Source organism: Eucyclogobius newberryi, unplaced genomic scaffold, assembly GCF_026437365.1.
Source record: "Eucyclogobius newberryi isolate DKJ021-1_F unplaced genomic scaffold, fEucNew1.0.hap1 SCAF_4, whole genome shotgun sequence".
Taxonomy (NCBI): Eukaryota; Metazoa; Chordata; class Actinopteri; order Gobiiformes; family Gobiidae; genus Eucyclogobius; species Eucyclogobius newberryi.
The window spans coordinates 23851705-23865843 of NW_027316056.1; the positions used below are offsets into that span (position 1 = coordinate 23851705).

General features: G+C 40.7%; 1 protein-coding gene across 8 annotated transcripts in view; it reads left to right on the plus strand.

Annotated features, from left to right (window-relative positions):
* Nucleotides 1-14139, plus strand: part of grin2bb (glutamate receptor, ionotropic, N-methyl D-aspartate 2B, genome duplicate b) — a 77009-nt gene that overhangs the window by 13797 nt on the left and 49073 nt on the right. For all 8 annotated transcript variants that reach the window (XM_072463958.1, XM_072463957.1, XM_072463956.1 and 5 more), the window contains exon 3: nucleotides 5273-5947. In XM_072463958.1, coding sequence (XP_072320059.1) covers nucleotides 5273-5947 — 675 coding nt within the window. The remainder of the gene's footprint in view (nucleotides 1-5272; nucleotides 5948-14139) is intronic.

The following is a 14139-nucleotide window of genomic DNA, read 5'->3' on the forward strand; positions in this document are numbered from 1 at the left end:
ACACCTATAATTGAAAACATGCAAGAGGGTTCCGTTTAAGGCAAACTGGGTTAAAAGAGGTTTGCAACATGTTCCTGTTCTGCAGCAAAGGGCAGAAACAACAACATCCACACTAAGAGCAGACAACCACAACAAAACAACTGAATCCGTTCACAATGTCCGTAAGAGCAGCCTCAGCAGCCTGTCCTCACACAGATGACGTCCCCCCATCGTCCCAGAGCCTGGTGCAGAAGAACCATGTCCAAACGGGATTCATCTGATTGTAAAACCTGATGGACTTGTCTTTATTCATATACGTTCTACATTAAAGTCATTTTCATTCGCTGTTCATAAAAAAAAAAAATACTTATCAAGACGAGGAAACAAATGTTGATTCATATTATTTTGTCCATTTTGTCCAGAAGGTGCTTTTTATCAGGCAAATGTAAAACCCACAGCCAGGATCAAAGTGAAGTGTATTCTATAAGGCTGAGGAGGACATGAAGTGGACAGCATAAAGTATCACTGTCCATCAGGGTGGAGGCATATTTCAATAGTTTCCATAGAAACGGAGCACCGCTGTTAAGTGGTGCTAGATACAAATAGGTTTAACTCTGTTGCTTAGTTCAATGTCTTAGCTTTATTTTATTTACATTGTTGTGTTAGTTTTGGGGGTGGATTATGATAAAAATGTCATCTCTGATTTAATAATTGTCTTGAGAACAAACAAAAAAAACAAATCGAACATTATTTATTCAAAAGAAAAATGCAGCGTGAAATGGGGAAGAACAATGGGGGAGGACATTCAGCAAATTGTCTGTCAAGAAATGAGACATACATCAATGCTATTCCTTAACACACAGAGAAAACACAATTCAACTTAGAATATGAAACGACACAGAAATATCAGACATTTGTATGGCAAGCTTGGGAGAAAACGCCGGGACTGATCACGCAGGCTGTGGTACGCAGCCTGCGTGATCCTCCTGCGTCTCAACCCGTTTTTTCCCATGCTGGTTGGTTTTATTAGATATTCTGGAATAGGCGGGTCACATTTCTCATTGGTCAGCTTCACATCAAGGCACTTGGTATTTTTCCGTAGAGATCAAGCCTTGGGTAAACATTACCCAAACTCCTCTGGGCTGTCACACCCCCCCTGGGGCAACATTCTTTACGACACCTTCACAAACAAATGCTGTCACACACCCGTTTTTCTCTCAGACTAATGATGCAGATAATATATCACTATTATGTAGATAAAATACATCACAGAAATATAATCATATATTCACATTTTATCACATTGTCGGAGCCAGAATCAAATAGGCCTGGCACATGTGCTCTCCACTCAGCCACCAAGCGGCATATACTCAGTGCTTTTGTAATTAAGAATAAATCCAGATTACTTTTTGTCAAGTGATTACATCTGGGGACACATATAAGTCTAAGAAATCTCACGTTCACCTTTAATACGGCACAAAAAGTGAATAACCAGTTAAATAAACCACAAAAAAACAGAAACATCACCATTAGGATATTGTCTCTGCCAGATTATTTGATTCTAATTGTCACTGTTTATAATATTATTACTACTACTAATAATCTTAATATTATATATTCCCACCTCTAGTTTCAGCAGGTTTGGCTTTACATCTCAATGCTTTTCTTCACCTTTACCCGTTTCTTTGGAGGCTCTTGCTAATCATTTCATCTTTCCTCAGCTGTTAGCGCTCCCCACACCTCCCTCCGTTGGGTTTCTTTTTGCTGTTCCTTCTCCACCTCCATCTCTTTTGTGTGTGCCTCTATTTATTCTCTGCCTCCTCTCTTTCACTGCCCTCCACGCTGCTGCTTCCTCCCACTCGCTTCCTCGCTGTCTATCTCTCGCTCTTCCATGCAGCCCTGGTGTCCTTATGGAGGATTCAACGCGCTTACTATTTGAATGCACGGCTGACAAACTAAGGCTTTTTAAACGTTTTAGACACGGCCATGGTTTCAGATGCAGGTTCTCCCTCTTTCCTGCTCTGATCCTGCACATGTTTCACTTTTTATTTGGTTTTCCTCACAACACATCTTCAAGCGTGAAATATTCAAAGGTTAAAGAATGGGGCCTAACTATGACGTTCTTTTATATCTTTCCTGAAGAGCTTCTCCGTGCTTAATTCACAACATTAGCATGAACAGTCTTTATCAACTCTTAAATGCGCCTGGAGTTATACTTCGACACACTTGTGAGCGCGCTGGCTTCAAAGAACGGACAAAACTAACAAGGAACACACGGTTTTACTACTTGCCTCTGGTTTAAAGTTAAAATGACGTTACTGCTCAGTTCTTACGGACGGACACAATTTAAATAATTTTGTGTAATTATGTAAATGAGAAAATACGGGAAAAAATAGTACTGGAAAATCCAATACTGCATGAATTTAATGAAGCTGGACTTGTATAGATCTCCTAAAGAACACAATGTAGTAAAATAGTACAGTAGGATTTTAGCGGACGTGTCTAATATTGATGTGACAACACTAAACGTTTGAGTGTGTCATTGTGCTGCGTGCTGATTCCTGTTCAAACGCGTGTCTATTTTGAACGACGTTGTCAAGTATCTGGTTATTGAAACTGGGAACTGAAAGAAACACCGGTTGTCAAAAAACACAGAAAAAATGGTGGTGGTGATGAGGCTGAAAGGGAGTAAAGCGGAGAGAGGCGTCGTGGCCGGGTCTCGGTGTCTAATGGTCACTTAGCCCGGCGGCAGCGAGTCCATGAAGCTGTCTGCGAGCCTGTCAGTCTGTCAGAACGGGCTCAGTGCTGCCGCCTCAACTTTGGGAGAAGGCGCGCGCACACGACGGCCGCTTCTCTTTGATGTGTGCCACGGGGCTCCTCCGAGGAAGGCGCAGCGCCGCGTAACGAACGTGGCGTCGTCGCTTGATACTGTACGGGGAGCTCACGAGCGTCGCAGAATGTACTTTGATAACGCAGCGTGTGCAAGTGCCGCTGCAGTAATTGAAGTGTGACTTTTCGCCCCGTCGGCATCGCGATTGACTAGAATCCCTTTGGTCATGACGATACACAAAGAATACACGAGGGATGTCACAGTTAACCATTACATAAGGGCTGAGATTATGGTTACTTTTTATGTCCACACTTTCCGTTGGTTTGATGGTTTTCAAGACTTTTTTGCATAAAAGGGGCGGTCAGTAATAGGTCAAGAAAAGGTTTTAATAGATTATTGTACTTGGGCTGCACAATAGATCAATATTGACTGACGTAAAAACTAATATCGCGACAAACCAAATACATCGCAATAGCATCAAGGTCCTCCACCTGACGGAGCAGAACATGTTGGAAAAGGCAGCTTGTTTTATTTGTTTGTTCCAGTGTCAAGTTGGAACTACTATGAGCAGTACATTATCAATCAATCATCGTTTGAAGGTGAATTTCTGCTTTTGTTGTCGTTAGCTCTGTGCAGACTTAAGCACCATTAGCGCAGCATCACATTTGTGGAACAATAGAGAGCAACTAAAGGGGAAATAACACAATATTTTAACTGTTGAATATTCATCCCAAATGCAAGGAGCAGCCATGTTTGATTGTCTAAATCGGATCAAATCAGGGTTTACAAGTTAGAACTGGGAAAATCTGACCTCTAAGGAAACTGGAACACAGCATTTGTTATAATTGGCTCGAGCCTTCCAGAATGGAATGGCCGAGACATTGTTCTTGCCATGGTTTCTTATTATTATTGTTTTGCATGGTAAAATTTTGCCTCGGGCATTTTTGACCCCCTGAACATTGATGAATGTCACACATGGGGACAAAGGTCACATGGGGACATAGATGCGATCGGTTCGGCCCGAACGCCAATAAAATGGAAGTTGCGAGAATGCCCGTCGCAACAGTTCAAAAAAGAAAAAATATGAACTCTTAATCTTTGTCCTAGGCACATGAGACTTGGGACAGTGATAGCGCTACCTTTGACCTCTGACCTTTGAGGAGTAAAACGCACCTGGCAGCATCGCTCTATGATAAACAGGAAGTCGGCCATGTTGAATCAAAGTGGCACCGCCACGCTTGACTTTTTTTTTTTAAAATCGTCCTTGTCCTTGGTTTTTTGTCCGATCGAGCTCAAAACAACACCTTTTGCATCTAAAGACATTGAAATTGAATAAATATCCAAAAGAATGTTGATATTCTTTACGGTCTCCGCGTAACACGCCTTCAAAAAAGGCTTAATTTTCAGTGTTTTCAAGGACAAGTCACGCCTATTGGAATTGATCTGCGGAGCTCATATTTCACTCACTAATGCGTTTTAATGGTCTGATTGGAAATAAATACCCATGTAACAGATTTACTCTATAGCGCCCCCTACCCATTGTGTGAAAAACTCAACATTGTCTGATTTGTTTGAAACTCATGGGTTATATTCTCCTCGAGACGCCATGAAAAAAGTGCATTGCAGATATTGTGTATTTTCACAATTGGCCAGCAGAGGCGCAATGAATGCCTTCACTTCCTCTTCCGCTTTTATTTTGATGGGACATTTCCTCTCGTGCCGCATTAGAATTATTATTCTTTAGACTTTATTCTTTAGACTTTATTCTTCAGACTTTATTCTTTAGGCTTTATTCTTTCTGCCACAACTCGAGAGGGAGAGGGAGGGAGATTGTAGGATTGTTGATGCGTTTCCACTCTGTAGCCCGGTTCATTTTGTAGTCTCACTCCATTTTTGTAGTTCCTCCTCTTTATTTTCCTGCCTCTGGACAGGCGGGAAGGCGGTCGCGCGGGAAGGCGGTCGCGCGGGGAGGCGAGAGCCATCATCGCCGCTAACGTGGCTTTAATTTTGATTTTGATTTTGTCTAATGCGTGAACATATTTCTTTGAATAGCTGAAAGGATTAGGTCAAAAAGGAACTATTGCAATGATATCAATATTGCAGTACATAATAATACGTATACATACTGTATTTTTTGGACTATAATTCGCACCTTTTTTCATAGTTTTAGCCAGGGTGCGACTTGTACTTATATTTATACTTATATACTTATACTCATACTCCAATGCAACTTATGTTTTTTTCTTCTCCATTATGCATTTTTTGGCTGGTGCGACTTATACTCCAGTGCGACTTATAGTTCGGAAAATACGGTAATAATATCGAGCCAGTCTAATTATTACCATCACATTGGCGTTTCATATATATCAATAAATTGTTTACTTCTCTCATGAATCCTAAAATCTAATTCCTTCATAAAATCTAATTCCTGACGTGTATTTTTCATTGTCGTTTCTCTTTTAGGGACGGCTCCCACACTCTGTCACGATGCTTGTCGGCCTCCACTTGTCTCCCTCCCATCTTCCGGACAAGCGCTCGGTCTGCTCCCCTCCGTGCCCCTCTGCAGGTCGCTCCTCTCAGCCTCCTCTTCTTCAGCAGCAGTCCTGGAGGAAACCGCCTCTGCTCTCCCTCTTCCTCTCTGTGCTCCTGGTGTGTGCCCTGCTGCTGCCCGTCTGCCACTGTCGCAGAGCTGGAGGCCCTGGACCCGGAGGAGCACACACTGGACAAGGGGGCCAGAGAGGAGGCCCCAATCAGAGAGTGGTCATCCCGCCTCCCTTTTCCCCCGGCTCAGCACCACTGCCGCCAATCAGCCCCAAACTCATCAACTCCCTCAGTATCACCGTCATCCTGGTGGGAAACTCTAGTGAAGTAGCGTTGGGGGCGGGGCTGGAAAAAGAGGACTTCCTTCACATCCCGTATCCTCCCAAAGTCGAACTGGTCACAATGAACGAAACGGACCCCAAAAGCATCATAAACCAGATCTGCACTCAGATGGCGAGGAATTCGTTACAAGGCGTTGTGTTCGGGGACGACACCGACCAGGAGGCCATCGCGCAGATCCTGGACTTCATCTCTGCGCAGACGCACATCCCCATCCTGGGCATCAGGGGTGGCTCGGCGATGGTCATGGCTGCAAAGGTAAGACAAGAGACAAGAGTTATCCATGTTGTACTTGATGCAATCTTTCACAATACAATACAGATATTTGTGATACAGTTAGGGAGGGTCCGATATGAAGTGTGTCGGCCGATACCAATATCCAGCACATCCATCCCTTACAATAGAGCTCCTGCACCTGCATCGTTCATTTATTTACTGCTTTTGATATCATTTTATGTCATTAAATTAAGCCGTAAAGAACAATACATCTTAAAAAATAAAACAGATTGAACATTAGCAAGAGAGTGCTTTTAAATAGTATAGATTACGCTGATTGTGCCCTAAATCTGTGAGATATTTGTGAGAAATATAACTTACGGTCGAGCCCTATACATATAAAATAGACAATTAAAATGACCTGATCTTGAAATGAAAGTTAAAACATGTTGTGCTCTAACTAACGTGAAGCTGTTGTATATGTTAGAGGCTTATTCACTTCAACTTCAGTTTGTGCTTTTATTTTTCTAATACAAACATTTTGAAACAGGCAATTATGAAAACAGTGTTTTGTGAAGCTTTTTGGCTCATTTCTCTTCAAAGTACTCGTTAAATAAATAGACCAACCGCCAATACACAACCTCAATACAGTTATTGATGTGTTATGAGTCAAATGTTAAATCATTCCCCCAAAATTGACCTAAATAAACACAAAAAAATTAATTTGCAGCTTAATTAATTTAAGGCGTGGTTCACTACTATCCAGTTCATCTTATTTCTGCTCTTGATCATTTGCAAAATTATTCCACCATCTCTTAAGCTCAGAGAAAGTTTGATAGTTGTGACTTCACCACCACCGTCACTGCCAGTGTGGTGCATGCTGGGAGAGCGTGACCACATCTGCAGGAGCTCCATACAGGATCAAACTTGCACAGACGACACAAGAACGGCATATTACATGTTCCATTACAATATCTGAGCTTAAGTCATGTTTAATATTTAGTGCTTCATTTGAACAAATTAGGAAACGGAAATCTCTTTCAAAATTTCCCACAAGCTGCTTTTTATTCCTATCCAGATTTTGTGTTTAATTGACTTCCCCGAGCGCCTGACGTCACAGCCAAGCCTCTGTCAGTGTGTCGGCTGAACTCTGAAAAGACTGAGCGAGTGACACAATAATGCTCCAGTCAAAAGCTTCACTGTGAGATCAGGGCTATAAACGGCACAAACCAGGACAATCTGAGATCTTCAGTGAAACAAAGGAGTCAGGACACATGTTTTATTAATATATTTGTTATTCTTAGCACAAAAACAAGTACACATTTTAATAGTTTTCTATTATACTTATTATAACAATGTACTATTTTAGCAAAATAGACACATTGATGGACAGTTTGGCAAGTAACCTGACTTTACTGGTTACTTTACTTTAAAGACAGAATAAATATTAAACAAACTGTTTATAAGACAAGCATCTCTGTAGAGCAATTTCTATTTAGGATCAGGAGTCATTTGATGTCACACAGTGGATTAGGAGTGTTTCTCAAAGAAGATTAGTTCTGTCTCTAAGGACAGAAGGTCTTACTCTTGACTGTGTCTCAGGTGGAGCCGTCTTACAGAGCATTTTACCAACCCAGTTCAATAAGCCCGTTAAAATGTACTAAAATGTACAGTATATAATGGACTTGAGTTGCATGAAGAAAAACATTTTATATATGTATTATTTGAGATAAGCAAAGACAATTCTGTGTTTATCACATGTGCTTCTTGTGGCACGATGCTTGTGAGACTCAGAACAATTGGGGCCACTCTCAGTCGAAATGCTCTTCTCCAGAGATGTCTGGCTGCCTATAAATGAAGTAAGTAACGAGCATTAGATGTCACGATTTCTGTGGGTGGGATGAAAAGAAGGGATTTTGTTGAACATCACATGCGGTACAGTCACCACAGGCTCAGAGCATCAGAAGCTCAGACGCATGTGAACGTGGTGCTGAGGGAACACGACGCCACAGACGCTGGAGCAGGGTTTGATGCTCAACACGGTTTTTCTACTGTTCGCACTCATTTACCATCCACTCCCTCCACCAAACTTTCAGCCTTTGTCCGCTTGATTGTTCAGATAGTCAGGCACAAGGAAGCGGGCGTAAATGCAGAGGACTGGGTTGGCATGGCAACCACCGCTGCTAGATATAGGCTTCCTTTTGTGTGAGCAGTTTATGATAATCTTCTGCTTTTGACACAGGAGGGCAATACACCAAATACTAAATTCATATTCAGTTCTTTCACACAAATTGATATTTATTGTGGTTTCCCCCAGCCCCATGTGCAGGGATGTTGTTCAGTTGTTGTGTAAGTACATTTTGGTTCAATACAATTCCATTTTTGTTTGCCATAAGTCAACTATTTTATTAATTTCAGAATCAGCCTTGTAGTAGTAAAAACTGCTCCTTTTTTACTCCCCTTTATCTGCCTGGTTCACATGAGCTTCTTGAGTATAGTGAGAACGATAGAACGATTTTCTTGTATTAATAACTCGATTCCCTTCAGGTTGCTGAGTCCATGTACTATCAGTTGGCAATTATACCAAATCCATTGTGCACTTCAGCCTTTCTACTGGAGGCTCATATGTCTGGCAAACTACGCTCTTCATTTCTGGTTCTTTAGTAATTATGTTTCCATTTAAAAACACCGTTGAGCACGTGTCGTTGACTCATTGTTCCACTTGCATCACAGAGTCTCAGAGCACTATGTTTAGGCCAAACTATTTTCTCTGCTGTATCACTGGGCACCATGACTGTAAGAGCCATTTTGCCCACTTTCATTTGTCCATTATTCCAGTCCATGCCATGTGTTGGTATTGGCAGAATGGGACCAGAGTTGGCCCTCACCTTCAGCTCCGGCTCCAGAGACTAATAAGGTCTTCCAGATCCATTGTCGGGAGTTGTATGTATGTGCTTTTGTGTGTGTGTGTGTGTGTGTGTGTGTGTGTGTGTGAGCTGCCTTTCAGTGTTTTGCCTGTGTTTGGAGAGATTACAGCAGTTGTTTTCAGTGTAAAAAAGGCACTTACAGCATGTTTGTATCAGCCAAAATGTTACAGCTTTAGTTTTGAGGTTTTGTTATTGCCATATTTTGTTATTGTACATTTAAAATATGCTTCTGCAACCTCTGCAATCACCTATTTAATTCTTTACAACTAGTTCCTGGTCAATTAATTGGTCGATTGTGTCTTAGTCAATCATTTTCATTCATTCTGCCATCTTACATTTAATTGCAATGTTTTCTGTACTGTTCTGTTTGAATGGAGCATGTTTTGTTATGTTTGCGTGGACTCCTGGGAGCTTGTAGTCTTTGTTGCAGTTTGGGTTTGTTCATGATTACTAGTTTTGAAATCTTGAGTTGACCAACAATTTCTTTAGTTGATTTTTCTCTTGCAGTTGTAATAAATTACATGATCTAATTTGCATTATCCAGCCTCCAATTTTGTGAATGTCTGTAATCAAGCAAAAACACACTGTTCTTCATTAACTTGTCTCAGGAACAAAAGTGCACTGAATCCTTTTAGACTGCAGCAGGTTTTTCTTCTAACTATGTAGTGTGTGAACAAAGGCAAACTCAGTCTGACTCTTGTCGCTTTATAACTGTAGGTATCTGTCTCTTTTAAGAGTTCACGCCTCACTGCCATAGGTTAAATCCACCTGTCACTTACTGAGGCCGTGAGAGAGGGGCAGCAGAGAGTCAGTGTCTCTGTTAGATCTGAAATAAACGGAATAATGATGTTAACACAAGCTCTCTGAAACGGCTTATAAACACTGGAATTGGAACAGTTGAATTGCAGAGATTTAGATACTGTCAAGATCAAGGTACACTTTATTACTTTATTATTCCTTGAAGGGAAATGCTTCCTCTGCATTTGACCCATCCTTCCTCTGCCTTTGACCCATCCTTCCTCTGCATTTGACCCATCCTTCCTCTGCCTTTGACCCATCCTTCCTCTGCCTTTGACCCATCCTTCCTCTGCATTTGACCCATCCTTCCTCTGGATTTGACCCATCCTTCCTCTGGATTTGACCCATCCTTCCTCTGCATTTGACCCATCCTTCCTCTGCATTTGACCCATCCTTCCTCTGGATTTGACCCATCCTTGCTCTGGATTTGACCCATCCTTCCTCCGGATTTGACCCATTCTTCCTCTGGATTTGACCCATCCTTCAAAGCCACTGGGGAAACTAGCCCTGTTCAGCTCTTCAGTCCAGAGGAAACTCGCCCGCATCAGGGAGAAACAACTCTGCACGGCTCAGTCACCGTAATCCTCACTACGTCTGTTTGAATTATGCACCAACCAAACTAAATGTGTTAATTTGCTATTACCTATACGTGCAATTTTTTCTTATTAGTTTTAGTTTATTTGATAAAATACACAACTATGAATAATTTGGTGTTTTAGAACTGCTTGATTGTTTTAGATTTATGATATTCAAAACAATCTTGGTATCATAAAGTTTATTACCTCATTTCTAATTAAACCAAACCTATCTTCAATCTACAAATTATATAATGACAATTGTAGGTTCAACTATCGATGATGCTGTTCTGCGTTTGTCTTCTCTCAAAGTGGATTTATGAGCCCAGGCCTGTATGAATCACAGAGCTCATATTTGTTGTCATGGAAGAGGGATTTATGGTGGTCTTATGATGATCAACAGATTGTGAAGCTAATATAGCCGGGAACAACAGAGTATTTGTGTGCATTTAAATACATTTGGATAGAGGAATAAATCAAAGTGACAATGTTGCAGTGAAATGTAAGTATTAGTTTCTCTGTTTAGCTTTACAGCAACATGGACATCATTTCTCTGGAAAGATAGTATTTCCTCAAATTACCTCTCATTTAATCTTATTTTTAGCTCCTGCAATCTATTATCATGGAAATAATACTTAGTTATTATTATTAATGGCAACATAAAACAGGAGGCTTGGTGCTGTGGTGATTATTTCCCCCAAACGTCGTGCAGTAAAACTAATCTGCTGGAGCTTGCTCTTCTCTCTTCCTGATCAGGCAGTGATGGATCGGCCTGTTTCACCCCTTTGGCTCATATTTAACCCTTTGAAATCACAGGTAAAGACTTGATACAAAGTGCTTATGCCAAAATCTCTACTACTTTCCTGCTTTGTGTTCATCCTTGTTATTTACAGACTGCAGCAGCGAAGGGAGCTGTTTCTTACGGCTAGAATCAAGAGAACTCTGTGTAATCTGCACTGTCATGTAACTCAAGGCTCCAGGCGTCTTCACTGACAGCTGACAGAAAACTGTACGCCAGGCTCATTTTCCTTAAAGTCTATTAACGGGATTGAATATACACTTTTCCTTCATCAACACCAAGGTCATGCGTCGCTACAGACATCACAAAAGGTTTTCAAATGCAATTTTCCTGCAGATTTCCTCGTGGTGTTTGATGCAGTAATGATCTCACGATTATGAGGTTAATCGATAATTGTGATTGTAGGTCACTATATTCACAACAACAACGACATAATTATCGTGACAAAGTTAGAAGCAATATCCAAAAATTGTCCAAAAATACCTCTAAATGTAAAGAATATTTTATCAGATTGTTTTTATCACATTAACTTTATCTTTTCATTCAGAAAGGTTGATTTCATAAAGCCGGCCACAAGCTGAGGAACAGTAACGTGTCAGACAATGGGAATGGAAGGAAATGAAAGATTTCACTCTTGTCTGGTCCTGGTCTCAGTAATTGAATTGTTAAATCATGTAGTCTTTCTTTAAACACTTGAATGTGATCTTGTGACATACGTACTCATAATATGACCCTGGGACAAATTGCTGTTATGATGAAATAAAGTGTCTGAAAAGAACTGCATGTTCATCATCTGGACCATTGTCGTTTGTGTAGATAAAAGAAGTTCAGCAGTGGATTTGGTAAAGTGCCATAAAAGCCACTTTAAGTTACTAAGAGTATGTGTCGCCAACTCACTGAACTGTAATGATATATATATATATATATATATATATATATATATATATATATATATATATATATATATATATATAATATATATATAGGGGTGTTGAGTCTAGTATAGAGGTGGGTTTGGCTCACACTGGGGCAGAGCCTGAAGGTGCTTCAGCCTGAATCACTGATGCAGTTTATTAATGATGTGATTATATGAAGATTATTTGTACAAGGAGATGAATGACTCAAGCCACACCAACGATCAAAGACTAAACTGACATAATAAGAGATATTAGACAAATGGAAAAACTGACCCTCGGACTTCAGTTGAACATTTGATAAACTTTGGACTACATGGGATTTCTATGTTGACCATTTTGTCCTTTTCACCTTTTAAAATCAAGAAGTTATATCATGTACATCCATTGAAGAAGGCCTTGAGTACATGTGTGAGGTCCAATATCTTTCCTGTCACGTTCCCCTTTTGGCACAAACCATGAGGTTAAGGTCGAGAAAGGTGTTAAACCTCTCCAACTCCATGTCTACAATCTATTTTTATCCTTCTGCGGTCTCTGTCTCTCCTTTTGCACAGTTCTGAAATAAATTGTCTACTCTTCTACCCCCTGTTACATCCCCATCTTTTTCTTTCTACTTCTTCTGTCTTGTTCATTCGATCTGTATATTATTGTGTATTGTACGTGCTGCCCCCCCCCCCTGTCTGTAAATACCCCCCTTTTTTGTATATGTTAAGCGTCTTTGGGTCCCTGAAAAGCGCTATAAAAATAAAAGTTATTATTAAATTATTATTATAAATGTAGTTCTTCACACGCCATAAATCCAACATTGTGAGCTCTCTTTTGACTTTTATATACATTTGTACATTCGGTGCCCTTCAAATGGGCTGTAAATCCTCGTCCGACCCTGCGCTTCTCCTCTCCCCACATGGCTTTCCTTTTGTCTAATGATTTCTTTTTATCAGTGGCTGCTGCGCGTGGACAGCGTGAGTAATTTGGAGATCTCGGGAGGCGTCTCTGCCTTGCACTCGGTTACAACAGGTTGTCAGAGTCTCTTCTCCTCTTTTTATGCTTATGTAGATTCATGAGACCAAATGATCAAAAGTGCACTAACTTTTTTTACCACCTGCTTGTCTCCATGGAGATAGTATTGCTCAGCCCAGAATGTTCTACAATATGACATTAAACTTATATCTCCATGAAAGCAAGCAAGTAGCACAACCAAGTTAAATGACTGTTTGAGCAATAAAGACAAATGTGACTTAATGATACAAGATAAATATAGGTTTGATAATGCCACACTGTGGAACATTCCAGGCAAAGCAATAACAGCTGCATGGAATAAAGCCTGGTGGCAGATCTTACATGAGAAAAGTTACATAGTTCATAAAAATAAAGGTAAACTAATCCTGTGATGATCTGTTTTCATAAGAAGCTTCCAAATGTCGTGGGCTAAACGACCAAAACAATAAAAACTTCCCATTAGATTCTCATAAATTCCATGTCCTTGGAGAAAAGTGTTCCATGACTGTACAGTTTATATTTGAGTCGTTATTAACATAATTAAACACAAAAGGATCATTCCATATGGCACAGAATGACATATGATCGCCCGAGTCGTCTTTGGCAGACTTTCCTCTTGTGCCTGTGTGAATTATGTTTCTTCTCTGGTGCAGAACAGCTTTATGTCTGCACAAAACACACACACCGACATGTTATTACCGTTTTGTGGGCAATGAATGACAACGCACTTGTTCTCGTGATCTTTTAGAGCGAGGCATTGAAGAGGCTGAGTGATGGACTGCTGCTTTGTGCTGTTGCCGTCCGAGCTGCTTAGAAAACACATCGGGCTCTCGCCACGGGGGGCCGTACATAATAAGACTGACGCAAGTTATTGTTAAGGCACTGGCACTTCCCGGCATTCACACACGTCAACAATGTTACACAATAATAGTTCACGAAAACGTTTTTTAGCAGCTCAGCGGTTTGGCATTTTCTGCACTTGTTTGAATGTTTGGTTTATTCGAGACCGTCGTTCCGTTGTGTTTTAAGACCCTCGTACAGGGCTGTGTTTGCTTTTCTACACCGTTCTTCATGATATAAAGGGCTTCATTGTCCAGAAATGAAAAGAAAACAGCCACTGCGCGATACAAGATGAAAAGATAAGAAGAGCGGAGAGGAGAATGTCACTTAATGTGGTGGTTTTCAGGGTTTTGCGTCAGGCTGAACTTGAGCTTTTAAATGT